A 26,065-nucleotide genomic window follows, 5' to 3' on the forward strand; every position below is an offset into this window, starting at 1 on the left:
GTTTCGGAAAATCCTGCGGGGCACCGTTAATAATTATTTTTATTTAAAATAAAATAAAAATTATACAATAAAATTATATAAACGAGTTTTTTAATATAATATATATTTTAATATATTAAAATTTTATATTATTATAAAAAAATAACCTTACTACTCTTATAAAATATAGTGAATAAATAAATATATTAATAATTTAATATATTTAATTATGTTTATGGTGTTCGGAGCAGAATCAGGGTGGATCGGGACAGGGGACACAAATACCATCCCCGTCCCATTCCCATTCGGTTTCGGGGAAAACCCGTTCCAAACAGGACAATTCGGTTCGGTTTTCGCGGGACGGTTTCAAATTGTCATCTTAACGACGACGAACAATTTTGTGATATTTTGTGATCGATGTTATGGTATTTGATTATCATCTCTTTGATTTGTGGGGGCATAGTTGATTTGTTGGTTATCTTAGTCGGTTTGTTTTGGACTATTAATTTTTTTTTTAGTAAGTATCAGCTTGGTTTGGTGTGAGACTATGTTGAGATTTATTTATTCCTTTTAAGAAAATAATTTTGTTAAAAATAATAATTATTGATATTATCCCCTTAGCCATCTTTTTAAATTGTACCAAGTCTAGATTTCTAATTTATTTATTTATTTTAAATAATACTCATGAGGTGAGAACTCAACCCATAATACTGAATATACAAGTTCATGTACATCTTGGTGCTAAATGGGTTTTATTTGTACCAAACATTTAATTAAATCTCATATTCTCAATAGTTGAACTTGCACACTTATCTAGTATATTTATTCTAAAATTATTAAAAGTTCAAATTAGGTCCATTTTGGGTCCATTTTGGATCTGAGCTTGTGTTTGTAGAAGAAATAATTTTTTTTTATAAAGAGTTAATTCTTATTAATATAAATAAGGAATTATGTATGGAATATTAACTTACAAATTAATAATACAAAATAACATTAAAAAAACAAAATTTCAATTTCAATTAATATTTAATAACTTTAAAATATATTGAAGGTAACTCTAAATACGAACTCGTTTGAGTTTCATATCGATAAGTGAAGAAGTAAAAAAACCAAACAAACCAATCATGCGGTGTCGGAAGAATCTTTACTAAAAATTTTGAGCGACTGTGAAATTTGTCATTGTCCGAAATTTGTTTATATATATATATATATATATATATATTCAAAATAATGAGAATTTCGTACAAATTAAGGGATATATGTAGGAGACCCTTCTAATAAATATCAGTTTTAAGAACTCTTTATTGAACAAAATAGAAACAACTCCAAATCTACAAACTTAATCTCATTTGCTGCTAAAAATGAGATGTACACAAATTTGAGAAAAATCACCAAGACAATTGACAAGTGTGAACAACCAACGACTCAACAAAAGTTGAGAGTATTATTCGAAATAAAAAAATCCGATATGACTAAACAAGATGTTGTACCGAACAAAATACAAATTAAACTAACTCAAATTTGAATAATGAAAAAAAAAGTCAACCTTCGATCTTAGATAAGTCATTAAAGAACCAAAAATAAAATAACTTTTAACTTTTTCTAAACGATTTTTAGAGAGAAAAATATTAAAGAAGTTGTTTATAGTTATTAAGAACAACTTTAATATTTAAAACATGTTATAAAAGTGTTTTTTTAAAACATACTTTTGCACACATAAGATAATATTTATAAATATATTATGGATCATAACTTAATTAAACATATATTTATATATTTATTAACAATTTTCTCATTTAAACCTCATATTTTAAATTTTAAATTTAAAAAAAATAAAAATTACATATATATTTTTCCAGAGCAATATGCTACAAGAATCATGTGTGTATAAAAAATTATCTTTGATAACACTCTAAAGATGTCCTTCAACAGCCCATATGGTGCAACCAAGATAGACTTTTGAAGCTACCCTTTTATCTCTTATCAAGCAAACACCTTCTCCATACTTTATATATATATATAGAAACATATAATTTATTCTCATCATTATCATATTCTCCATCGAGCAATTATCAGTTCGATCAAAGATCATGACTAGAGGGATGACTTCTTTTTCTTTATCAAAAGTATTCATGTTTTTTTCAGCTATCTTTCTCCTCCACGGGCTCTCGCCATTGAATGCATCCGTGACAAGAAATTACACATTTAAAGTGGCGTTACAAAACGTGACAAGATTATGCCACACAAAGAGTATGGTTACCGTAAATGGCCAGTTTCCTGGTCCTCGCATTGTTGCTAGGGAAGGCGATCGTCTCCTTATCAAAGTCATTAATCAAGTCCCTAATAATATTTCTATCCATTGGTACGTTATATATACTTTTCCTAGGTTCAAACATGGTCCATTTTTAACTCTTTTCGATATTGACAGGCATGGAATAAGACAACTTCAAAGCGGTTGGGCAGATGGACCAGCGTATGTAACACAATGTCCTATACAAACCGGACAAAGCTACGTATACAATTTTACGATCGTGGGTCAAAGAGGAACTTTGTGGTGGCATGCCCATGTATCATGGCTAAGAGCAAGTCTCTATGGACCTATTATCATTCTCCCTATGCTTGGTACCCCTTATCCTTTTGTCAAACCCTACAAAGAAGTTCCCATTATATTTGGTATGTATTCACAAAACCTTAATTAATTATAGTACATAGAATCAATTAATGTTACTAAATCAAGTATTGAAATTAAATTTTAGGTGAATGGTTTAATGGTGATACCGAGGCAATAATAAATCAAGCCTTACAAACTGGGGGTGGACCAAATGTCTCAGATGCTTATACCATTAATGGTCTTCCTGGACCCTTATACAATTGCTCAGCAAAAGGTTTAATTTGTAACTAATTAATGGTCTAAAGTCTAAAGTCTAATATTAATTTTATTTCATTTATTTGCATTGTTTTAACATTTACAATATTATTTTGCAGATACATTCAAGTTAAAAGTGAAGCCAAGTAAAACATATCTCCTTAGATTGATAAACGCCGCACTTAACGACGAGCTTTTCTTTAGCATCGCCAATCACACTCTTACTATTATCGATGTTGACGCTGTTTATGTCAAACCTTTCGAAACACAAACTCTTCTAATCGCTCCTGGTCAAACCACAAACGTTCTCCTCAAGACTCATAGTAAAATTCCCAATGCCACTTTTTATATGATGGCCCGACCTTATGTAACCGGCCAAGGAACATTCGATAACTCAACCGTTGCTGGTATATTAGAGTACAAAGATTCTCACGTAAAAAGACTTCCCTTATTTAAACCGACGTTACCTTCTCTAAACGACACTTCATTTGCGACAAATTTTACAAGTAGATTGAGAAGTCTAGCTAGTGGTAAGTATCCCGCTAATGTTCCTAAGAAAATAGACAAACGATTCTTTTTCACCGTGGGACTTGGGACAAGTCCATGTGACCTAAAAAACCAAACATGCCAAGGGCCTAATGGGACCAAATTTGCAGCCTCGATTAGCAACATTTCCTTTATTCAACCGAAAACGGCTCTTCTTCAAGCTCATTTTTTCGGAAAATCTAGAGGAATTTACTCGCCCAATTTTCCTTATAGCCCTAATTGGTTTAATTACACCGGAAATCCTCCAAACAATACTATGGTGACAAACGGGACCAAACTTATGGTTCTTCCATTTAACACGAATGTCGAACTTGTCTTGCAAGATACAAGTATTCTTGGTGCCGAAAGTCATCCTTTCCATCTTCACGGTTTCAACTTTTTCGTCGTTGGCCGAGGTTTTGGAAACTTTGACATGAATAAGGATCCGAGTAAGTTCAATCTTGTCGACCCGGTTGAAAGGAATACGGTTGGAGTGCCTTCTGGTGGTTGGGTTGCTATTCGATTCTTAGCTGATAATCCAGGTAACATATATATATATATATATATTACTAGAAGATTAATATATATATTCAATGAGCTAAATATCTATGAATTTAATTAAATGTGTTGATTTGAATAGGGGTATGGTTCATGCATTGTCACTTAGAAATTCATACAAGTTGGGGTTTAAAGATGGCTTGGCTTGTTTTGGATGGAAAACTTCCCAATCAAAAATTGCTTCCTCCTCCTGTGGATCTTCCTAAATGCTAATCATTAACCACCTCTTTGTATTGTTTTTTATATTTATTTTCAGTCCAATTTCTGAGTTTTTTGAGTTAGTATATTTTTTTAATCTTGTGAGAAGAAGTCATTATATTGTTTAAAGAATAATTGTTATTGCTATTTGAAGGCTTGATTATATATTTTGAATATATTTTGAATATAATGTGCATGCAATTCAATTATTTCTTTTTTTTTCTTTAAGTAAAAGGGTAAGGTAAACATAAAACATTTATTTTGATTATGTTATTATTTTAGAAGTTCAAGAAAACTTTATCTACAAATTTCAAACATTTAAAAAAATGAAAATTTTAAGCTAAAAATAGTAAATTAACATACCCAGATTACAATTTAAATGTTGGACTAATTGTGGGGTGGTAGGTTTGTTGGTCGCAAAATGTTTTCTAAGTTTCAATTCATAATTTTACTTAGTTCTTTTTTAACTTATGACCAAATTAAGTTAATATATTAAGTTGGTTAAGATTGAGTCTCTTCAAATTTTATTTCATCAACAAATCTATACATCTTTTTTATGAAAAAAGAAAGATTACATTTGATGAAAAGAGTAATAGTCAATTACCTTTTTTTTTAATTTTATTTTTAATGCTTTTATATTATCTAACCCAAACTTAATAAATAATAATGTGAATAGTATGAAAAGGAAGAAAAATGTTTTTAACCATATACAAACATTTTTTGTAGTGTGTAATTTATGAATATAAAATTTTAAAATAAAATAAAAATAAATGCATCTTTTTTTCAAGAACTCAAAATTGTTTGATCTTGGATTATTTGAGTATTTGTGAGATTGTGGTAGAAAATTATGTTTAATAAAAACGTGAGTTATTTAAAATTATTTAGATTGAATTACTAAAATATTTTTTTATTTAAATTTTTTAAAAACTTCTTGGCCCTAAGTTAAAAATATTTCAGTATTTTTAAATTTTAATAATGTTTTTTTTTTTCATTTAATCAGATCTTATGAAAAAAGTTTAAAAAATTGTAAGAATGTTCAATTTTCATTCAAAGGAAAATATCCACTCCATTAAAAAATTGTTACTCAATCTTTGTAATGTTGTTTGACTATAAATTTTGTTTGTATGTGTGGTAGTGATAGCTACCTAGAAAATATTTTGTATAATTTATTTATTTATTTTATGTTATACATTTTTCTCATTAATAAAAAAATCCAATTCAAAGACACTGAGCTTGTTTGATGTTGGTTATTTGAAGAGTTTTTATTGATATTATGAAATTTGTTGTTTGATTATGTTTTAGTAAGTTTAATTATTATAACTAGCATTTAGCTCGTGCATTTGCACGATTAATAATATAAAAAACAGTGAAAAAAAATTACGGATAACATTTTTAATTTTATTTTTAACCGTTTTAAATTTAAGGCGGGTCAACCCACAATCCGACCCAAGTATCCAAATTAACCACAACTCTCGACCCGGCAATCCGGACACTTTAAAAATTAAGCATCATTATATATATATATATTAGTTAGTTAAAAAGTTGAGCTTATATTAATGTTAAAATGTCCCGCGTTTATCAAACTTGGTGTTGAATTTAAAATATAAAGTCTTAGTAGCCTAGTTGGTTAAAGAGTTGTACTTGTTTTGTTTGGTTGCAAGTTCGAAATATACCTCTAGCATTTTTAATTTTATTTTTAACCGTTTTAAATTTAAAAACGGGTCAACCCACAATCCGACCCAAGTATCCAAATTAACAACAGCTATCGACCCGACAATCCGGACATTTTAAAAATTAAGCATCATTATATATATATATATATATATATATATATATATAGATTAGTTAGTTAAAAAGTTGAACTTATATTAATGTTAAAATGTCCAGCGTTTATCAAATTTGGTGTTGAATTTAAAATATAAAGTCTTAGTAGCCTAGTTGGTTAAAGAGTTGTACTTATTTTGTTAGGTTCCAAGTTCGAAACATACCTCTAGCATTTTTAATTTTATTTTTAACCGTTTTAAATTTAAAAATGGGTCAGCCCATAGTCCGACCCAAGTATCCAAATTAACCACAGCTCTCGACCCAGCAATCCGGACACTTTAAAAATTAAGCATCATTATATATATATATATTAGTTTTGGCTCATTTGTTATTTGAAACTCAACTTGAATTTTGTTTTCTTTATAAAATGTGGTTCGAATTTTGATTATGTTATCTCTAAACAATTATCTCTTTTCAATTTTTTTTTCAACTAATCTCACACATTCTTTGAAGCATTTTAATTATGTTTGAGTTTGGAATGCGTATATGAAGAAAAAACACTAAATTTAAATACAACTACGTTCAAATTAATATATTGTACAGAAAGTTATTGTCGTTCCGAAATTTTATAAAATATAAATACTAAATATATAGTTTTTGAATTTTCTCAAATATTTTATCTGTTACTCACCCAAACTAATTTGACAATCTTAAATATATAAATTTGGAATGTAAATAACAAATATTTTTTCCCATTTAAAATGATCTGGATAAAAATACTAGAATTTGAGCTGTAATTGGACAAGTTTTTTTTTTTTTTTTTTTTTATATATATATACTTTTAACAAAGTCAAATATTTTGATATTTTAGTTATAAATGAAAAGATTTAAAAAAAAATGATATATAAATTTTGAATAATAAAAAAAAATTAAGAACAAACCACCTTCAAGCTAAAGTAAAATCTATTTCTCTCTAATTTTGATTTCCCCTCTCCCTATTCCCCGCTGCTATCAACCATATCTCGCCGGAGACACCGCCGTACATCCGTACGCCGGTGCCTCTGTCGTCACTTGCAACACTTCCTCCGGCCAGCATCACCGTTCATCCCTTCGAATCACATATCTAATTGGGAGCTATACGTGATACTCATCAATGAAACAGAGATTCCGATTCTCTTTTCCCGTCACAGTAGTGATCGCGGCCATCATCTACATATATGTATCTACTGTATTAGTCTTCGTTGACCAATGGTTCGGTCTATCTTCTTCCCCTGGGATTATCAACGCTGTCGCTTTTACCGCCTTAGCCCTTTTGTGCATCTACAGTTATACTATCGCCCTATTTACCGATCCTGGCCGAGTAACCTCAAGTTTCGTACCCGACGTCGAGGATAAGCTCAAGGTACGTAGGGTTTATGCATCTTCATTTCTCTCATTCGTTCAATTCATTTGAGACAATTGTGGTAGAATAGAATTTCATGTTATGGGTCCTCTTCAGATGCGAAATGGGTAATAGTTTAGCTCATGTTTCTATAATGACCAAACTTTGTTCAGATCTGTTTCTATAGTCTGGATGATTACCTTCTAATGTTAGTCTTAGGGTTTGCTTTCTGCTGTGAACATCATATATAAAAGAATAGTGCAGCTTCAAATCAAAAGGAGTAGAAGGATCAACATACTCTATTGAAGAAATTCTAGTTCCTTAACATACAGACCATCCTGGAGCCATTCTAGCAATTATCTCAGCTGAAGCAGAGCAAATCCAATTTCTCTAGGATCCCAATCAAAACTTAGCTTCATCTCAGAAACATGCAAAGACAGATCAATGGAATAAGGTAGACTGAATGGTGAGATCTTGGATACTTCTCTATTTCCAAGGATCTTATTGAAGCAATCATATACACTACTTCTGCTAAAAAACTATTGGATGAACTAGAGAAAATATATGGAAACTTCCATTAGTCTATCACATCTAGAGAGAAATTAGCTTCATTAGTCAAGGAACACTGGCATTTGGAATATACTTCATGAAATTGAAAACAATATGGGATGGACTTTAGTGTTTAAGACTAGTAGCTATATGTATCATGTATGTGCAATGCAAATTGTGTTTGTAATGCTTCCAATAAAACCATATAATTGCAGCTGAAGATAGAGTAATGCAGTTTTTAGTGGCACTTAATGACTATTTTGGACAAATGCGTAGTCAAATCTTGGTAATGGATCAATTACCAATCTAATAAGACATACTCTATACCCATTAGCATTGAGAAAAAGAGGGAAGTACAATCTCTCTACGCAGATAAAGGGAAACATGCTGCAATGTTTTTGAAGAAGAAATATGCAAGAAGGGATAATACAAACACATTTGCAAGCAGACGTCGAGGAAGAAGCCCTAGTAGATCTGTTCGGTATTGCTCACACTGCAACATGGAAGGAGGTAATGTTAATGTGTGCTTCAAAGTGCATGGATATTTTGACTGGTGAAAAGGATAAAGGGATACAAGGAGCAGAGCTTACAAACATGGGGGTAGATATGGTTGAACTAGAAGAAGTATATATTTGGCCTCCCGATGGTTATTGTTGGATATTACTTATATGTTCATGTAATTTGAGTTTATTATTAGTGGGTTGGCATAAGGGTAGTTTAGTCTTTGTGACTTAATGTAGTCCTATGAATAGAAACATTATAACTTAGGGTTACTTAGAAGTTAGACCTTTATTCCATGGAATACCTATAAAATAGACAACTCCCCGAAAATGTAGACATTGTTAGCTGAACCTCGTTAAATTTTTTGTTCTTAGATTACCATATCTCTATCGTTTTAGATTAGTGGTATTATGAAGTTCCTCAATAGTTACCCTACAACTATCTGTGAACAAGTATACCGAGTTAAATAAAAGTTTATATGGACTCAAACAAGCTTCTAGGTAGTGGAACCTGGATTTCTGTTTGAAGTTGAAGTTGAAGTTGAAGTCATTTGGCTTTAGCCAAGTCTACACATGACAACGACTTATTCACAAAGGCAACATAAAAAAAAGTTTCATCTCTCTGCATGTAAATGTAGATGATGCAATGTCGCAGGTGACAATTTAAAAGAAGTTATGGTTCTAAAATCATTCTTACACAACATCTTTACTATTAAAGACCTAGGTGAGCAAGGTTAGGATGGGAAATTGCATTGAAAAGGCAAGGATTTTTCATCAAACATAAGTGTGCACTTGACATAGTATATGATGTTGGATTCTTGGGAGCTAAGCCGGTAAAGATTCCTATTCAAAAGGATCTCAACTCACAAAGAAAGGAAACTCTTATGTGATCCAGATACATAAGATTGATTGGAAGATTATTAATCTAAATTTTACAAGACCCGATATTGCATTTGCTACTCAACAGTTGAGTTAGTTTGAATGTCGTTCAATGCAACAACACTAGGAAGCTGCACTACAGTCTACACCTGACAAGTTACATAAAGGATAATTCTTCTCAAGGGTTGTTCTATTCATCTCAAAATTCTCTAGATCTCAATGGATTTGCCAGGTTCTTGGATACTAGAAGATCTCTAACAAGGTATTACATATTTTTGGGATCTTCTTTACACTCATGGAAAACTAAAAATCAAAATACTGTCTCAAGGTCAACTGTTGAAATTGAGTATAGAAGTATGTTTGCTACTGTTTGTGAGATATAATTGATACATTATTTGTGACAACAATACAACTCTTAACATCAATGCTAATCCCGTGTTTCACGAGAGACCGAACACTTGGACATTGATTGTCAGTTCACAATAAACATCTTTAAAGAAGGGATCATTCTACCCATTATATTTCTTCTACAAATCAGTTAGCTGATGCTTTTACTAAGGCTCCTGATTCTCCCGTTTTCATGATTTAATATTCAAGTCGGTCTTAGATATCACCAGGTTCCACCTTGAGGGGGGCAACATATTCAAGATTGTTAGAAACTTAGAAGATGTAGATATTATTATTTTAATGTAAAAGTAGCTAGAACATTCTTTCTTGTGTAAAAATACATCTTTTGTTAATGAGAAATCTATCAGAAAGTTTCTACACATCTTATGATCTACATCTTTCATTCTTTTTACCACCTTCATTACATTATTTTTTACAATAATTAATGGAAATAACTCCTGTTAAAGGTTTTAGTGCTTAATAACTGGATTGCAGGAAGGAGACTTGAAATACTGCGAGAAATGTTCCACCTTTAAACCTCCACGAACACATCATTGTCGCGTATGTAAAAGATGTGTATTGCGAATGGTAGTTCTATATCTTATACGCTCCTCCATGTATGATTACGCGTTTAAGTCTATTGAATGTTTTTGGTCTGTTGATGTAAAAACAAGGATCACCATTGCATTTGGATGAACAACTGCGTTGGCTATGAAAACTACAAAACCTTCTTTGTCTTTGTTCTGTATGCTGTGACATCATCTGTCTACTCCCTGGTATGCCCTTGTTCCTTTTTTCTATCTCCAATATGTAAATGACATAAAAAATAGAAAACAGTTTAATGTTATACGAAGAAATTTCAGGTTCTTCTCGTGGGTAGTATATTGCATGAAAAAGAAATCGATGATGAACAGAAGAAAGGTTCCTTCAGAACCATATATGTAATATGCCATCATCTCCTATTAGTTGTATTTTTTTCGATTTTTGTTTGATTTTTAATCATTTTTCATTAATTCCAGGTCATATCTACACTTTTGCTTGTCCCACTGACCATAACTCTGGGCACTTTGTTGGGTTGGCATATCTATCTCATCTTAAGAAACAAGACAACTATAGAGGTCTCACAAATAATCATCAATTTAGTTATATAATCCTTTTTATTTAATTATATGAATCTTTTGTAGTATCATGAAGCAGTGAGGGCCATGTGGTTGGCAGAGAAACGAGGAGACGTGTATTCGCATCCATACGATCTCGGGTCATTTGAGAATTTGAAATCAGTAATGAAAACTTCCTTCATAATAATCCAGAGGAAAAATTGATTTATTAACAGCTTTTAATAACTTCTTCAGGTTCTCGGTTCGAATATCTTATGCTGGGTATGTCCAACTACAACCTCCCATCTTGGTTCAGGCCTTAGATTCCGAACTGCATGAGATCAAGTTTCAACGTTTAAGTAAGCGAGAGCTTATTTGGTTTTGGTTTGCTTAGTTTTACCGATAAATTTTGTTCATTAATAGAGTATCTTCATCTTATACTGATGGTCAAAACCAATTAGTTTCTAAAAATTGTATATTTGGACTAGATTGATGATATGTACACAACCAATTGTTGTATCATGTCCATACAAGATAAATTTGCTATTTTACTTGTTTTTAAAATTTAAATTAATTTAATCAATATAATGTAATTAAAGTGTAACAAATTTCGGTCGAAATTTTACTCAGTATTAGAGATGGGAAACTGTACCCTACTTATCGGGTAGTGAAGTATCAATCCCCGAACCCGATTTTCATTTTATTACCTGATACTGACCCGACGGGTATTTTTAGTACCCTACTTGTCGGGTAGTGAAATATCAACCTCCGAACTCGATTTTTATTTAAATTACTCGATAATGACTCCGACGGGTATTTCTATTTCTATCCCGAGTATCTATTCCGGAGTGAGAAAATAAAAAATTTAAATAATATAATCACGTGATATGCGCGTGGGAGAGGGAAAGAAAGAGATTGATCATTGGAATGGGTGGTGGAAGGATTATAGGACTAAAAGAGGATAACCTAAAGTGAAGGTGAGAAGAAGATACTAATATTCAGATTTCAATTCAGTTCAATTCAATTCTCCAGCGAACTTGTTCTTCAGGTTAGTAGTTACTTCTCTCATCTGTGGCGACTATGGAGGTGGTAGTAGACAAGCGAAATCAATTTCAGATTTCCAGGTTTGTTCTTATTTCAACTTTGAACTTCTTTCATCTTTGCCTGTTTTGGATCTGTTTAGTAAATTGATCTTCTTATAGTAGTTGATCATGTGTTTGAGCTAGATTTCTACTAAAAAATCGAAGAATCTGATGATATCTCTGTTTGCTTCATCTTTAAGCGCTTTCTTTCTGTCTGTTAATGGCTTTGTTTTCTCTTGATTATCATTATTAGGTGGTTACTGTAAGAAATTATGCTTGTTTAATTGCTAGGGTTTCATTTGTTGTTAATTTTGTCTGGATCTACTATTTCAACTGCAGTTATGAAATTGACAGAACAATCATGGAGCTGAATAAGAAAAGGAAGTTACAAGCTGAACAATTAGATTTGCCTTTACCAAAGCATAAATTTGGGGATCGAAACTTCAACTATGACTACCCTGCTAACAATGATGATGATGAACTAGAGTCAGTAATAGATAGCAACAGTTTCGTGGACGATTGCGATTCTTCGATGTCTAACTCTGCTGAGTCAAAAATGGATTCCGGAAATGCAAAGACATGTCCATCTTATTCTTTGGATGGAGGATCTTCTTCCTCCTCTAGCATCATCATTGATCCACAAAACAACAGCAAACTGAAATTGGTCCAGTCTTATCAGGATGATGATCTTTATGAATTTGGAAATCTAATGGAATATGGTTGCTTGGAGCAGCTGGGGATGGAAGTAGATAACGATAATCGTTATGTTCTATCATCTGGGAGATGGACAACCGATCAAGGTCTGTTTAGTTTATGTTCTTCATTCTTTTTTCATACAAGTTTGTGACACAATTCTTGTTTTCATTTGCAGGAAATGCTGTTACTGAGAGGAAGAGGGAGGATAAACTAACTATCGATAAAGAGTTCGAACAGTACTTTTCTATGCTTATGCTTTAAAGGAAGAAGTAAGTTTTCAAATTCAATGAATTCCATCATATTTTAAAATAACTATTGTTGAATGAAGAAGAAAGAATTACATAACTGACTAAACTAGCTAAGGAATTAGGAAATCATAATAAGAATGAAATTAGTCACTGACTAGAGGAGGAGGAGAAGCTGCTTCTGCTGCTACTGCTAATGGTAGGTTCTGGCGGCGGTGAAGAGAATTTCGAGGTCTGGAGGATTGAAGTAGCCGTTTTTTGGTGGGTGGCGTTTCGCGGGACGATGAGTTTTCTTCTTTGGTGGTGGAGGACACATAGCGGGAGGTGGAATTTGAAATTCCCGGCTTTTGGGTGTGGTGCAATCTGCATCATCTTCTTCTTCTTCTTGATATAGGTGGAACTCCATTGATTGATGTGGGTAATGGGTATTCTTGGGATCTGGGTAATTCAGTCAGATCTGTTTAAGAATGATTTGCTGGAGAGAAGAAGAAGAAGAAAGAGGTATTATATTATATAATATGAAAAGTGAGAATGTGGGTTGTCTGTGGAAACAGAGAATTTGGATCGGATCGAAGGGGAACTGTTTGGTGATTGTTTTTTATAAAGGAATGGCGTGTTGAAAGAACAGGAGATTCAAACATGGCGGCGACAATTATATGTTGACTGACTGGGCTCCTCCCGGCAAAATTAATTTGGTTTTTGTTTTTTTCAGTTCACTGTCAAGACAGGATGCGTGGTGAATGGTGATTTGCAAGTGTTGATGTTTTATAATCATTCCAAACAGGAACTACTTTACACGAATCGTCTGGCCCAAGGTGTTTTGTTGTAATAATATAAAATGGCCCAAATTTAGCCAGCCCAAACGTTTATCTTTGCACCTTAGAGCTTGTTGTTTGATCCTGATGTTTTAGGATTTTGTTTAATAAAAAATAATGAGATTGTTAAAATATATTATAATGTAATTTATTTAGGTTATTTAAATAATTTTGTTTGGTATGATTTAACGAGATTATGAAAAGTTGAGTTATTAGTTAAAATATTTAAAAGTATTAATATTTATTTAAATTAAATATATTGAAATTTTTTGGTTGATAATTTTATTGATTTGATTAATTAAACATCTGAGGATGGTGAATTATTTAAATAACAAATGAGTTGGCAAATAACTAGCCTAATATTTTACTCAATTTGAAATTAATAATCAACCAAAATAGTAAAATACATGAAAACTATATTATTTTATTGGACAAAATAAATATGTCCGAGTTATATTTCAAAGTGCGATTAATCCTCGCGAGTTAAACATATAGCTCTCAAACACACTTAATCATTTAATCGGGCGCAAAATTTGACGTCTAACAGACTCGAACCTAGAACTTCAGAGAGATTAAAGATATCCATCTCTTATTGTTGCTAAGTTAAAAAATAATATAAATATGTCAAAGTTTATAGATTGTGAATTAGTATTTTACCTTATTTTGAATTTATTTGTCATTTTTAAGATAAGAAAAGAAGAAAAAATATACTACATCCATTCCATGCTAAGATTTACATTTGTAGTGGGCACAATTACTAAAAAATAATAATATTATATGTGTAGTGGCGGGTTGAAAAGTGTGAAAGTAAAACAAAAAAAATATTTGCCCATGAAAATTAAAATTGAACTGCACAAATTAAGCTTCTCTCAAATTTTCCCTCCTAAAATACATAAAGATTTCCCTCTTAATTTTACAAAATTTCACCTACTATAAATAGTCATTTTATAACAATAAATTCATATTCAATCACTCAAAAAAATGTTCAACTCAAAGCCAATAATTAGAAATTCATTTGCTTAATTTTTTTGGAAGGCAATAATGAAGGAAAACCTCGAAGGGACAAGTTTAAAGAGGAGATTTCAAAATTTGGATACAGTCGACAAGTCGACAAACAATCGGTGCTATTTAGATAGTGGAAAAGAAACAACTACAAGTACGTATGCCCATACATCTAATCAATAAAAATATGAAAAGAGTTACAACAAGCAATTTTGATAGTTCAAAACTACAATACATTGATTTAACCCAAAAAAACATATAGAAGCATTGCTAAGGAAATGAAGATTAGTAAATCTTTAGTGGGAGGTGGTTTAAAAAGAAACTGATTAGTGCTCATTCAATTGCAATAAAACCACCATTAACATAGGCAAACATGATCAGTAAAATCAAGTTTAGCCTTGAATCATTATCAGTTGACTACTCACAGAATGTAATCAAATTCAAGAGCATGGAGAATATCATTCATATCGATGAAAAGTGGTTCAACCTTACAAAAACAAATTAGAGATATTATTTGTGTCCAAGTGAGCCTAATCCATATAGGAGTTGTCAGAGCAAAATATTCATAACTAAGGTTATTTTTCTTTGTGCGGTGGTAAAGCCCATATATGCATTAAATGATGAGTGTTAATTTGATGGGAAAAATGAGATTTTCCCTTTTACACATATAGTTCCAACAAGAAGAAAATCAAAGAAGAGGATAGTAGGTATTTTAAAGGTAAAAGTTTTGGATTCAATCACTAGACATGTTACAAATGATTGCTTGATAGGTAACATAAATTACACTATATAAGTTTCTCTTGTACTCTAATGAGTCTCCTAAATAAGACTAAATATTTATTTTGTCTTATTGGTGACATAATTATAGGTCCTCTAAGGATTTCATAATCCAACAAGTCAATGGTTGCTGTAAATATTAAAGGATTCAATATTCACATTGTATTTCAACCACCAAATAGTCCCGACACTAACCTTAATGGTTTGGGATGGTTTAGACCATTGCGATCATTACAGGTACAAACATCGGTCTACACAGTTGATTGAAACATCATTTAATGAACTATCACATACTACCATCAATAATGTATTTCTAAGTTTATAAGCTTGCATGGTGGAAATAATTAAAACAAAGGGTCATAACTACTACAAGCTCCCACACATCAAAAATATTCACAACTTAGGGCAGGCATGCTTCCACATGCCCTAGAAGTGGATCTACACTTAATAAAGGAATGTATGGACTATTTGATGGAAGCAAATGAGATAGATACACTGGAAGATCTTATCATAGCTATTGATTAGATGGAGGGTACACTCTAGAGAGGGTACATGTCAGTTTTTGTGAATGTAGGTTAGTTTTTTTAAAGAAAGGGCAATAAGTCAGTTTTTACATGACAATTTTTGTATGTTTATAGGTACAAAATACCTCCAAATAATGGACTATGTTTTAGTTGTAAACATGACATTGATATAAATATTTTCATCACATATTTCACTCATAAACTCACCAACCCAACATGTATAATTCATCTAAAAAATCTCACATATTTCAGTCATAAAATGTCTAAGACATCACATATTTCACAATAAATAATTTCAATCCTATATCACTTGAGCATATTCTGGTATCAACAAAATGGTATATTCTGGTATCAACAAAATGGTAGGGCAATAAATAACCAAAATTTCTACAAATGACCTACATATCTCCATTGCATTAGTGTGTAGTAACATGGCCAAAGAGTCCGATTCAACCACCATCGACGAAGGGGAGTCCGATTTAATGGATATCGAAGTCAAAGTCTCTGATTCAACCACCATCGATGAAATACTTTCCATATCCAGCGAATAAAGCGAGTTGAACACACTAGGCGTCGAATCTGGCCATGCAGATAATCAAGACTCCGACATAATTTGAGGGACCCGTGAATCGAGCAAGAAATCGACTGATTTTGGTTCAATCCTAACATGCGAGCACGAATCGATGTCGCTCATAGTGAGAATAACAGATGAATCGAAATCCCCTTCGTCGATGGTATATTTAGAGAAGATGTCGAGCACGAATGATATTTAGAGAAGAGAGACTTTCAATTGAGTAGAGAGAGGGGAGTGAGGATGAGAAAGTAAGTGGGTTAAAGTTTTTAATTGTGTGTATTAATTGTTTAATTTAGGGACAATTGTTGTAATAAAATGAAAGAAGAGAAATGTAAAACTTATGAATGGACAGATAATATATATATTAAAGATAAACTCAATGAAAAAAAACATCAACATTCCTAACTCATTATATATATTTTTTACTGAAGAACAAGAATACAATGTTATGAAGGTAAATAATGTATCAATTACTTCATGCAACCCACAATTCTTTCTGACCTACCCTACGAAACCAAGGTCGAAAAGATATCACAGCACTATAAAAAAAAATATAGTTAGATTATATTTATTAAATAAATTCTTAGCTTAATAGGTTAAAGTATTATCTTAATAATTGACTTTATCATTTTTTATTTTAATTTTGTAATTAAGTGTCTGTTTACACTCATATAGAAATCATGTTTGTGGGTTAAAATTCGGTAATTTATAATTAAATGTTATTATATATATTTTTTGATATATTCTTTAATAATTTATTTTGTATATTCAATAATTCATACTAGATATTTTATAAATTAATTTTAAAATTATTAATACAAAAATACAAATATATTAACATAATAACAATTTCAAATATTTTCTTTTTTGTTATTTTGTTTTGAGAGAGACATAAACTCTTTCATTTAAAAATTTTAAACATATTTTCTTATTAATTAAAAATAATAATAAAATAATATTATAATATTAATTAATATATTTGGAGGATTATTTGAATTTTTATAATTATTTAATAGATTCATAAGGTAATATTTTAATTTTTGTTAGGATCTAGGTCGCCGCTGGTGGACCGGGGGTTGGACCGGTTAGCGGTTCTCACTCGTAGGGTGGTGGTTAATCCGGCTAGAGATTAACCCCGGGGTTTCAATACTACACAACCTGTCACAAACCCTTGAACTAGGTTCAAGCGCGGAAGAGGTTTGCTTTCAAGTTGAAGCGGTGCTCATGTATGATAGGCAGTGTCGGTTTCGGATGATGGAGATTTGAGGAATGGTGGGTCGGTTTCGGTAATCTGGATGTTCGGTATGGTCAGTGTGGAGTCGGTTTGGAGCGGTATGGTTAGGTTAGTCGGTTATGTAGTGAAGCCAACAGAAAGTAACTAACACAACAGATTTTATGGATGTTCGGAGATAGAACTCCTACGTCACCCCTTCCTCTCGAAACCGCGAGAAGGATATTCACTAAGGAATACAAATACAATTCGATCGAGACTTATTTCCTGCTCGATAACACTCTTACAATTTACACTGAAATTGTAGCACACACACTTAGAATTTGGCACTTAGGCTTCCTTAGAATACCACACTTGTTATCACTTGTAGTAAATGCACTTAGCTCTTGTTATCCCAATGTTTGTCCCGCTTAGTAACTCTTCGTAACTGCTCAATGTCCCGCATTTACTCTTCTGCAACTGCCTCCTTTTATAGGTGAAATATGCCAACGGTCATATTTCGAAGCCTTGAATCTGATTGGCTGATCAGAGATGCAGTGATTCAGTGTCTCAGACCTACGGTCTTCTCCTCAGACCTGACGGTCAATCTTAGACCTGGCATCCTGTTTCAGACCTGCCGGTCTGTAAAGCAAACCTGCCGGGTTTGTCTTTTACTCAATGTAGGCACTGTCTGCTTGGACAGTTGTCTGTACTTTGAAGATTTCCTTTCTGGCTTATCCCGAAGTAGAAGGATCCGGTAGTACTGTTTTCTGCAGCCTACAGTCTTTCCTCAGACTTGCATGGATATGGAAGTATTCAGTCTGTTCCTTTGGTATCATTCTCAACAGATACCCAAAGTGTCTTCTTGTACAGGTCGGTCACTTGACTTGGCCTAGGTTGGCCACTTGACTTGGCCGAATGTCTTTTGATAGTGAAGTAACCGGACTTCTTCCGGTTATGATTGCCTTGTGGATTGATCGGCTGTATGATGATTCCGGTTTTGAGCTTTGGCCGATCCTTCCTCTGTGCGGTCACGTACCGAATACTCTTGATCGGTTTGGTAGCTTGACCGGTTCGGTTTCTTCAGTTGGTTCTCTTCTGTTTATCCGGTCCGGTTCCTTGTTCCTGCATAGGAAGTTTGTTTAAGTTAGGTTTATTTGAACCGGTATGAATTTATCTAACAATTTCTCCCTTTTTGATTATTTTATTTAAAATTATCAAAATTATGTAAGTTTGCAACCGTAGGCCGGTTGTTTTGTTTGGCCGATTTTGAAAAAGACTTAGAGAATTTTTCGAAAAAATTTTGGGGAAGAAGTTTTGGAAGAATTTCTATCTTTTATCTAACAATTTCTCCCTGTTTGATTATTTTACTTAAAATTATCAAAACCAAGTAGAAACGCAAAATGAGGCCGATATTCAAAAATAACTTTTATATATATTTATATAAAACCGAAAGGCAGAGCATAAATACTAAGACAAGTAAAAGGAAAGATAGTCCCTATTCCGAGTCCGTGAATTCGTAGGCACTCTTCTTTCTCTTCGGTTGCGGTGGCGGTTGCGGTGGCGGTTGCGTGGAGTGTCGTGGTCTTTTAGATCGGTACCGCAGCTGTTCTTCGAATTCATCCTCGACTTGGTCGTCTTGCTGCGAAGTACCCGTCTCGACCGGGTCAGAAATTGTATTGAGCATCTCCACAATCCGAACTTTCTTAGGAGCCGGCTTCTTTCTTTTCTTTCGTGCTGAGGCGGAGGCGACCGGTGCTGAAGCAGAGGGGGCCACTTTCTTTTTCTTCTTGTTTGCTTCGGAGAACTCTTCCAGCCCACGTTTTTGTCTCTCCAGCCGTTCGGCATCATCCGCAGCTTGTCTTGCTATTTGCTCAGCATACCCTGGATACATGATCTCAGCCCTTCTTATTCTCTCGGCCTCTACTTCTTCCTCGGTCAGCGGAGTCGCTCGCGGCGCCTCTTTGTCTTTGTTGACTTCGGCGTCCAGCCTTTCCTGGACTCTCTTAGCAACCAGAGCATCGGCCTCTATAGCCGCGGCATCCGCGTTTTCCTTAGCTTTCAGGATTTCGGCCATCTGTGCAGTAAGTGCCTTTACTTCGGCCACGAGATCTTCGTTTTTCTTTTCCAGTACCGAGACTCGTTCAATTGTCGGGTCGACCCGTTCGAAATCCTTCTTTAATTCCGAAGTGAGACCCTCCAGAGCTATAATATGATGAGCACAATTTTCTCGCTCGCCGGCCTCTTCCTATAGTCCGGTGCTGAGTTCCGCTAGGCGTGCTTGATGGTGATCCACAACCTTCTTTGTCACATCGGCGAACTGCATGGCCGAATCGAAAATGTTCTCGCATCTATCCTTGAGCGGTTGAAGCTTAGAGACGTTGTGTTCAAGTATGCGGTCATCAATCTGCTCTGATATTGATGCCTCAAATTTCTGAAGCCGGTCTTCAACCTGCCCCGATGTGGACACTTCAAATTTCTTAAGTTGCTCACCAATCCGTCCCGAAACGGATGCTTCAAATTCTTGAAGCCGGTCTTCAATCCATTCCTTAGGAGGAACTGAAACGGTAGCTTCCGGTGGTGGAGTGGGAGGGGACTGCTCGGTCGGATTAGGATCGGCTCTTTCATCAAGATTTATCGGTGCCTCCTCTTCATTTGGAGGTTCTAATTGAGCCGAATCCTCTAAGTTTATTACCTCAATTTCTGAGTTTGGTGCCTCAACTCCCAATGTAGGTATCTCAGCTTCCAGGTCTTGAACCGCATCGTCTGGGTTTGGAACCGCATTCTCCAATGTCGGTATCGGTTCCAAAGCTTCCAACATCGGGGACTCAACCTCCCTCGAAGGTGTTTGATCGTCGACTGGAAATTCTTCGATTACCGGAACATTATAGACCGGTACTTGCTTTTGGATGCATATTGCTTCCAGTCTCTTTATTTCTCGTCGTATTTCCTTTTTGCCCTGTTCAAGCTTCGATAATACTTGTGGCGCTACGGTACACACCGACCCCCCTTCGGCATACTCTTCTTTAATCTTCCTAATACGTTTCTTTAAGCTCCGAAGATGGCTTCTCGGTATTAGGAGACAGGTTCGGCATTGTACCTCGTGAATTGAATTGGATTTTGTGAGACTTAGGATCATGGTCTCCACCTCCTCCAACCTGGCGAAGCAATCCTCTTGGTTCAAGTCCGTCATGATGTTCTTATAGTTCGTGTTGAAGCGGTGCTCATGCCACTCCAAGTATAAGCCTATAACGTCCTCATCCCGCCTGATGATGCCCTGAAAGATATTCTGGGCTAATCTTTCGGCCTCGGCCTCATCGGCTTCTTCCCTGCTGAGGCCTTCATCATTGGCACCTGTGTCAACCCCGTCCTCACCCTCGATGGTTTCAGGATTTATGCTATGTTCGGCATTGTTCGGACTTCGAGCCGAAAGATCATCGTCATGGTCCGTTCTATTTTCGGTTCCATCTGTGTCGGCTTCCTCATCGGCCCACTCTTCATCCTCTGTTTCTTGAGGTGGGTCTTCGAAAATTACCTTTTCTTTTCTCTTCCCTCCGGTGCTTTCTTTTGCCGGGGTATTTTTCTTTGCGGCTTTCTTCTTTCGGCCACCTGTGGAACTGGAGGCCGACTGCTTTCTTGGAAGAAAATGCCTTGATCGGATGATGCTGCGTTTTAGTATTCCAACACCGGGACCGACTTTGATCTTCAGATGTAAGAAGATCTTGCCGAGTTGTACGGCATACCCCCAAGACCTGTCTGAGTCCGGTCTCACCATTTCCATAAGGTTGCTGAAGACCGATCTTGCCCAGTTGATCTCTGTGTCTTCCATTAGACGAAAAATCATTCTGATTTTGTCTTTGGTCAGATTGCTGAAATTTCCTCCCCTTGCCAGTATCGCCCTGGCAAAAACGTCACACGCCGGGATGAGCTCCGGTTTTAGCAGTTGTTTCTTTCCGGATGTGGGAACCGGCTTGTTTGTTGCTGATAAACGGCGGCAAGCCATCTTAAAAACGTCATCGTCCATCTCTGCTGTTGCGTCCATGCCGGTAGTTGGAAGACGCAAACTCTCGGCCACCACGGCTTCGGTGATCTCAACTTGGGAACCGCAAACCGTTGCGAGGATTCTATCGTAGGAGATGGTTGCGGTTTTGAAGAACTCTTCGACCGCGTTCTTGTAAATTACGTGAGGTCCCTCCAGAAAATACCCCAGACCGGTTTTAATCAGGCGGTCAATTACGTCTTTTGCCCCGGTTGTTCCATTTTGCCGAATCTCTTCAAAGTCCACTTGAGAGTATAGTTTGAACAATACCGCATCACGGCCCATGTTTGAATATTTTGAGAATGAGAGAAATCGGCTTCGAAGGATTTAGTAGCTTAGAGAGAGAAAGTGAATTTGTGTGAAAATGACAAATGTGACGAAGGCTCCCCTTTTATAGGCACGGTTTGGAAGCCAAACCGTCCCATCATGAATGGGCGGGAGTTTTTCCTCCAAAATGAAAGGACGCCGAACTATGGGCGGTTTCGTACGAAACGGTGGGCGGCGTCTTTGAGCGGGAGATTTCCCTCCAAAATTCTGTGCTTATGTCATGGATGACATATTTGTCTATGAGACCGAATGGTAGATTGTTTCTAAGCTTATTCAGATATTTTGATTTATCGGTGTTTCAACAGTTCTAAGCAGATTTTATAAACCGGACAAGTACGCGGTTATAGGTAGAAAATGTGAACCGGTTACTTATATGAGTATTCAAGGAATGTAAGAGGACTCGGTTATTTAAACTGAAATGATAATGAGATTCAGGAGATATTAGAAGAAGAAAACCGATTATAAGATTCGGTACATGAATAAGCATATAGAGACAACGAAAAATATAGCCTATTCAACAGGCATTCTCCAGAGTCGTTCTCTTGCCGAAACACAGTTGAGAATGTTCGAAGAGGAAGCCGGTGTGCCCGGTCCGAACTCCGGTCGATACCCAAGGATCAGCTTGCTGATATGCGGTGCATACCCGAGACCCTTCTTGGTCAGTACCATATCCTTCAAATTTTCCCAGATGACCGATGACCAGTTAATGGCCGATTCGCGAAGAATGTTGGTCATAATATTGTAGGTATTCTTGGAATACCTTTGATTGGGTGATTGACACAGTATTGACCTGGTCACAATTTCGAGCAAGAGCTGACCGTGACTAGCAAGTTGGGATTTTGGCCCAAACTGTTCCACTGGAAGAGGAGTGGCCGACAGGTAACGTGCGGTTTCAGTTCCCGCAGGGTCCTGAACAGCCGGGAAGTCAGAGAAACCTTCAGCGGGTAGATCGAAGAGTGAAGAAAATTCATCCTCGTCAATCCAGAATGTGTGGTCTCGGACAGTCGAGACGATGTACTTTCCTCTGATGCAGGCGCTTCGAAAGAAGGCCTTGACATCATCTAGAAGGATGGGACCGGCCTCTTCAAGAAACGGTTGAAGACCGGTTTGAACAAGGGAGTCATACATGATTCTCGTCTTAGCATTACAATCCCTTATGTCCGTGCACGAGTCGAAATCGATGCATAGAAAATTTCCCAGAGTTCTGCTAGGCATGATTTAAGAAGAGAGAGTGATTTTGTACTTTCAGGTGTGATGAAATGAGAAGGGAATGGCTCCTTATATAGGGTCGGTTTTTGGAGGGAAAATCTGTGCATTGATGGTCAGTTTTGTTTTATTAAGGAAGAGAATCTTTTCCTTTTTAAAGTGCATTGGGAAGTGGCGGTTTGCAAATCTCGAGGTAAATGTTAGTTGGAAAGTGACCAGATTAGTTGGGAATTAAATATGCGGGTGGTTGGGAGTTATCTCATTAAATGGGATTATCTCATTAAATGCATTTAACACATAATGATATAGATTAGATGGAGACCGAAAACGGTAGAGACAATACCGAAAATGACATACATAAATGATGAATTTAAGAAAAGCACAAATAAAACCGAAGTGGACATGGATGAGGCCGATATGGTTAATGATGCATCCGGTACATGCAGCAAAACGACCGGATGCCAGACGAGGTGACTTAGCGAGGGGGGTTGAAATTCCTCCTCCTCCATTCTCTTTCAAACCGACTGTAGAAAGAGTCAGTCATTTCCCTAGTTAGCACCTGAGCCTGGTTCAGGCCTTCGCCAGGGCAAGTTGGAACGCCGAGTTCCACCAGAAGGGTGCTCATTTGGGGAATGAGACCGACTGACTGGACGTTAATCATCCAAACTAAGGTGTCGAACAGCACCCGGGACCAGTTTACCGGTGTGCCAGTAATGATGACGGCCATCATGTTGAAACTTGCCACGCAATAGGTATTGGTGACATCTCTTCCAAAGATGCCCCTTCCTAACACATCATTGAGGAGCTGGTACTCAGCCCTCAAGAGAGATTTAGAACCATGATCATTGACAGGTTCATCAGACCGGGCAAAGGCTAGGGATACCTCAGCCTTAATGTCTGCAGGAGGGTTGAGATCTGTGATCCCTTGCTTAGGCAGACTGAAACACCGAGCAAAGTCCTGCTCGGTGAAATCGAAAATTACACCCCCAACCTTGGATTGGATGTGGGTCTCGAAATGGGGTGTGCCCCGGAATACCCTGGCATTGTAGTAGAATTCCATGACGGATGCAGGGTAGATGATTTGCTTATCATCTAGAAAGTACTGGAGACCAGTGTCTTCTAACTTCTTAATCATCCGATACACCTCATAGTGTTCGGTACCGGTACAGGATTCAAAATCTACTTGGAGGATGTTTGGGAATTGAGACATGGTTAGTTTGCCTTAGTGAGAGGATATTCTTGTGACTTGTGAGTTTTGTGGTGAGCGTTTCCCTCTCTTAAATACTAGTTTAGGGGCTAACCTATTGTCCAGGCATTAATTGGAATGACATGTATTAACTGCAGGATAAAAGGTTTTTCACCAAAATGGGTATGTTTGCAGTCTAGGTGTCGGTCATAGGCCTGAACCATGAAAGATATCAAAAGATCTTCACGTCTTTTTAGGCGCGACCAGTTTTCTTTAAAAAAGGCAACATTTTAGAACAGATATCTACAAACATTGGTAGTTGTTCCACATCTGTGAAATTCAAATAATCTGGGATGACCTGCTTCCGAACCGGTCAGTCATCAGTTGTTCATCCCGATGCGGTTAGTTGGTGTTTCCACCAAGTAGCCGGTCGGTTTACTCTGTCTGATGAGCTGGGCGGTTCTTCCATAGGCATCTTGAGAATTCAAAGATTAGCAGCTTAAGAAGAACTACCTGTTCTATCTGTCGAAGCCGGTTTGCCTTTTAAGTATCCTTAGGAAGGATCTGACTGATGTCGGTTAAACCGAGAGTAAGTCTAAATTGAGAGAACTTAGCTTCCTGTAGAGGCTTTGTGAAGATATCGGCTACTTGTTGGTCGGTCGGTACGTATTCCAGCCGGATATGCTTCAGCGTGACATGCTCTCGAATGAAATGATGCCTTATGTCGATGTGCTTGGTTCTGGAATGGAGAACCGGGTTGTATGTAATCGCAATGGCACTTGTGTTGTCACAGAAGATTGGGGACTCTTCGGCGATGATACCGAAATCCCTCAGCTGCTGTTGGATCCAGAGGAGTTGAGAGCAGCAGCTTCCGGCCGCCAAGTATTCAGCCTCTGCGGTTGATGTAGCCACGGATGTCTGCTTCTTGCTATGCCATGACACCAGTCGGTCACCTAGGAACTGACATGTTCCACTGGTGCTCTTCCTATCGATCTTGCACCCTGCATAATCTGCGTCTGAGTAGCTTGTTAGATTAAAGGATGAGTCCTTTGGATACCACAGACCGACATCAGGAGTGCCTTTTAGATACTTCAGTATCCTCTTTGCGGCTGTGTAGTGGGATTGCTTTGGATTTGCTTGAAATCTCCCACACACACCAACTGCAAACAGGATGTCCGGTCTACTCGCTGTCAGGTACAATAGGGAGCCAATCATGCCCCGGTATGCAATCTGATCTACTGATTGTCCTTCATCGTCCCTGTCCAGTTTGATTGATGAGCTCATTGGAGTGGCCGCCGAGGAGCAGGTGTCCATACCGAACTTCTTTAGCAGCTCCTTGGTATATTTCGGTTGACTGATGAATGTTCCTTCCTTAAGTTGTTTAACCTGAAGACCTAGGAAGAAACTTAATTCTCCCATCATACTCATTTCGAATTTATCAGTCATCATTTTTGAGAATTTGTCACAGAGCTTTGGATCGGTGGAACCGAAAATAATATCATCTACATAAATTTGAACAAGTAAGATATGTTCCTTCTTTTCAAACTTGAACAAAGTTTTATCCACCGATCCGATGGTGAAGTCATGTTCTAATAGGAATGCGGTTAGCGTATCATACCAGGCTCTTGGTGCTTGCTTTAGACCGTATAAAGCTTTGTTCAGCCGGTATACATGGTTTGGAAATGCAGCATTTTTGAAA

At 36.0% G+C, this 26,065-nt stretch overlaps 4 protein-coding genes across 8 annotated transcripts; 3 read left to right on the forward strand and 1 right to left on the reverse strand.

Moving 5' to 3' along the window:
• The first annotated feature begins 2,037 nt into the window (after positions 1 to 2,037).
• LOC124914797 (laccase-17-like) lies at positions 2,038 to 4,313 on the forward strand. Its single transcript, XM_047455409.1, has 5 exons — positions 2,038 to 2,341; positions 2,408 to 2,652; positions 2,736 to 2,864; positions 2,965 to 3,912; positions 4,011 to 4,313. Exons 1-5 carry the CDS (start codon positions 2,070 to 2,072, stop codon positions 4,139 to 4,141), a joined length of 1,725 nt encoding a protein of 574 aa, XP_047311365.1. The 5' UTR covers positions 2,038 to 2,069; the 3' UTR covers positions 4,142 to 4,313.
• A 2,533-nt stretch (positions 4,314 to 6,846) lies between these two features.
• Positions 6,847 to 11,263, forward strand: LOC124920101 (probable protein S-acyltransferase 16). Its single transcript, XM_047460507.1, has 7 exons — positions 6,847 to 7,292; positions 10,082 to 10,174; positions 10,261 to 10,362; positions 10,450 to 10,527; positions 10,606 to 10,704; positions 10,771 to 10,866; positions 10,939 to 11,263. Exons 1-7 carry the CDS (start codon positions 7,044 to 7,046, stop codon positions 11,020 to 11,022), a joined length of 801 nt encoding a protein of 266 aa, XP_047316463.1. The 5' UTR covers positions 6,847 to 7,043; the 3' UTR covers positions 11,023 to 11,263.
• A 324-nt stretch (positions 11,264 to 11,587) lies between these two features.
• Positions 11,588 to 13,690, forward strand: LOC124920102 (protein FAR-RED-ELONGATED HYPOCOTYL 1-LIKE-like). 5 transcript variants are annotated; one of them, XM_047460510.1, is made up of 4 exons: positions 11,591 to 11,807; positions 12,105 to 12,565; positions 12,637 to 12,730; positions 12,825 to 13,690. In XM_047460510.1, exons 1-3 carry the CDS (start codon positions 11,764 to 11,766, stop codon positions 12,720 to 12,722), a joined length of 591 nt encoding a protein of 196 aa, XP_047316466.1. In that variant the 5' UTR covers positions 11,591 to 11,763; the 3' UTR covers positions 12,723 to 12,730; positions 12,825 to 13,690. The 5 variants fall into 5 exon arrangements, with proteins under 5 accessions (XP_047316468.1, XP_047316466.1, XP_047316465.1 ...); XM_047460509.1 differs by having other exon boundaries at positions 12,832 to 13,690; XM_047460508.1 differs by having other exon boundaries at positions 11,593 to 11,807; positions 13,419 to 13,690.
• On the reverse strand, positions 12,900 to 13,112 carry LOC124920103 (cyclin-dependent protein kinase inhibitor SMR4-like). The gene has a single exon (XM_047460513.1). The coding sequence runs from the start codon at positions 13,110 to 13,112 to the stop codon at positions 12,900 to 12,902; it is 213 nt and encodes a 70-aa protein (XP_047316469.1).
• Positions 13,691 to 26,065: the final 12,375 nt, after the last annotated feature.

The sequence above is a fragment of the Impatiens glandulifera genome, chromosome 1 (genome assembly GCF_907164915.1).
Source record: "Impatiens glandulifera chromosome 1, dImpGla2.1, whole genome shotgun sequence".
NCBI lineage: Eukaryota > Viridiplantae > Streptophyta > Magnoliopsida > Ericales > Balsaminaceae > Impatiens > Impatiens glandulifera.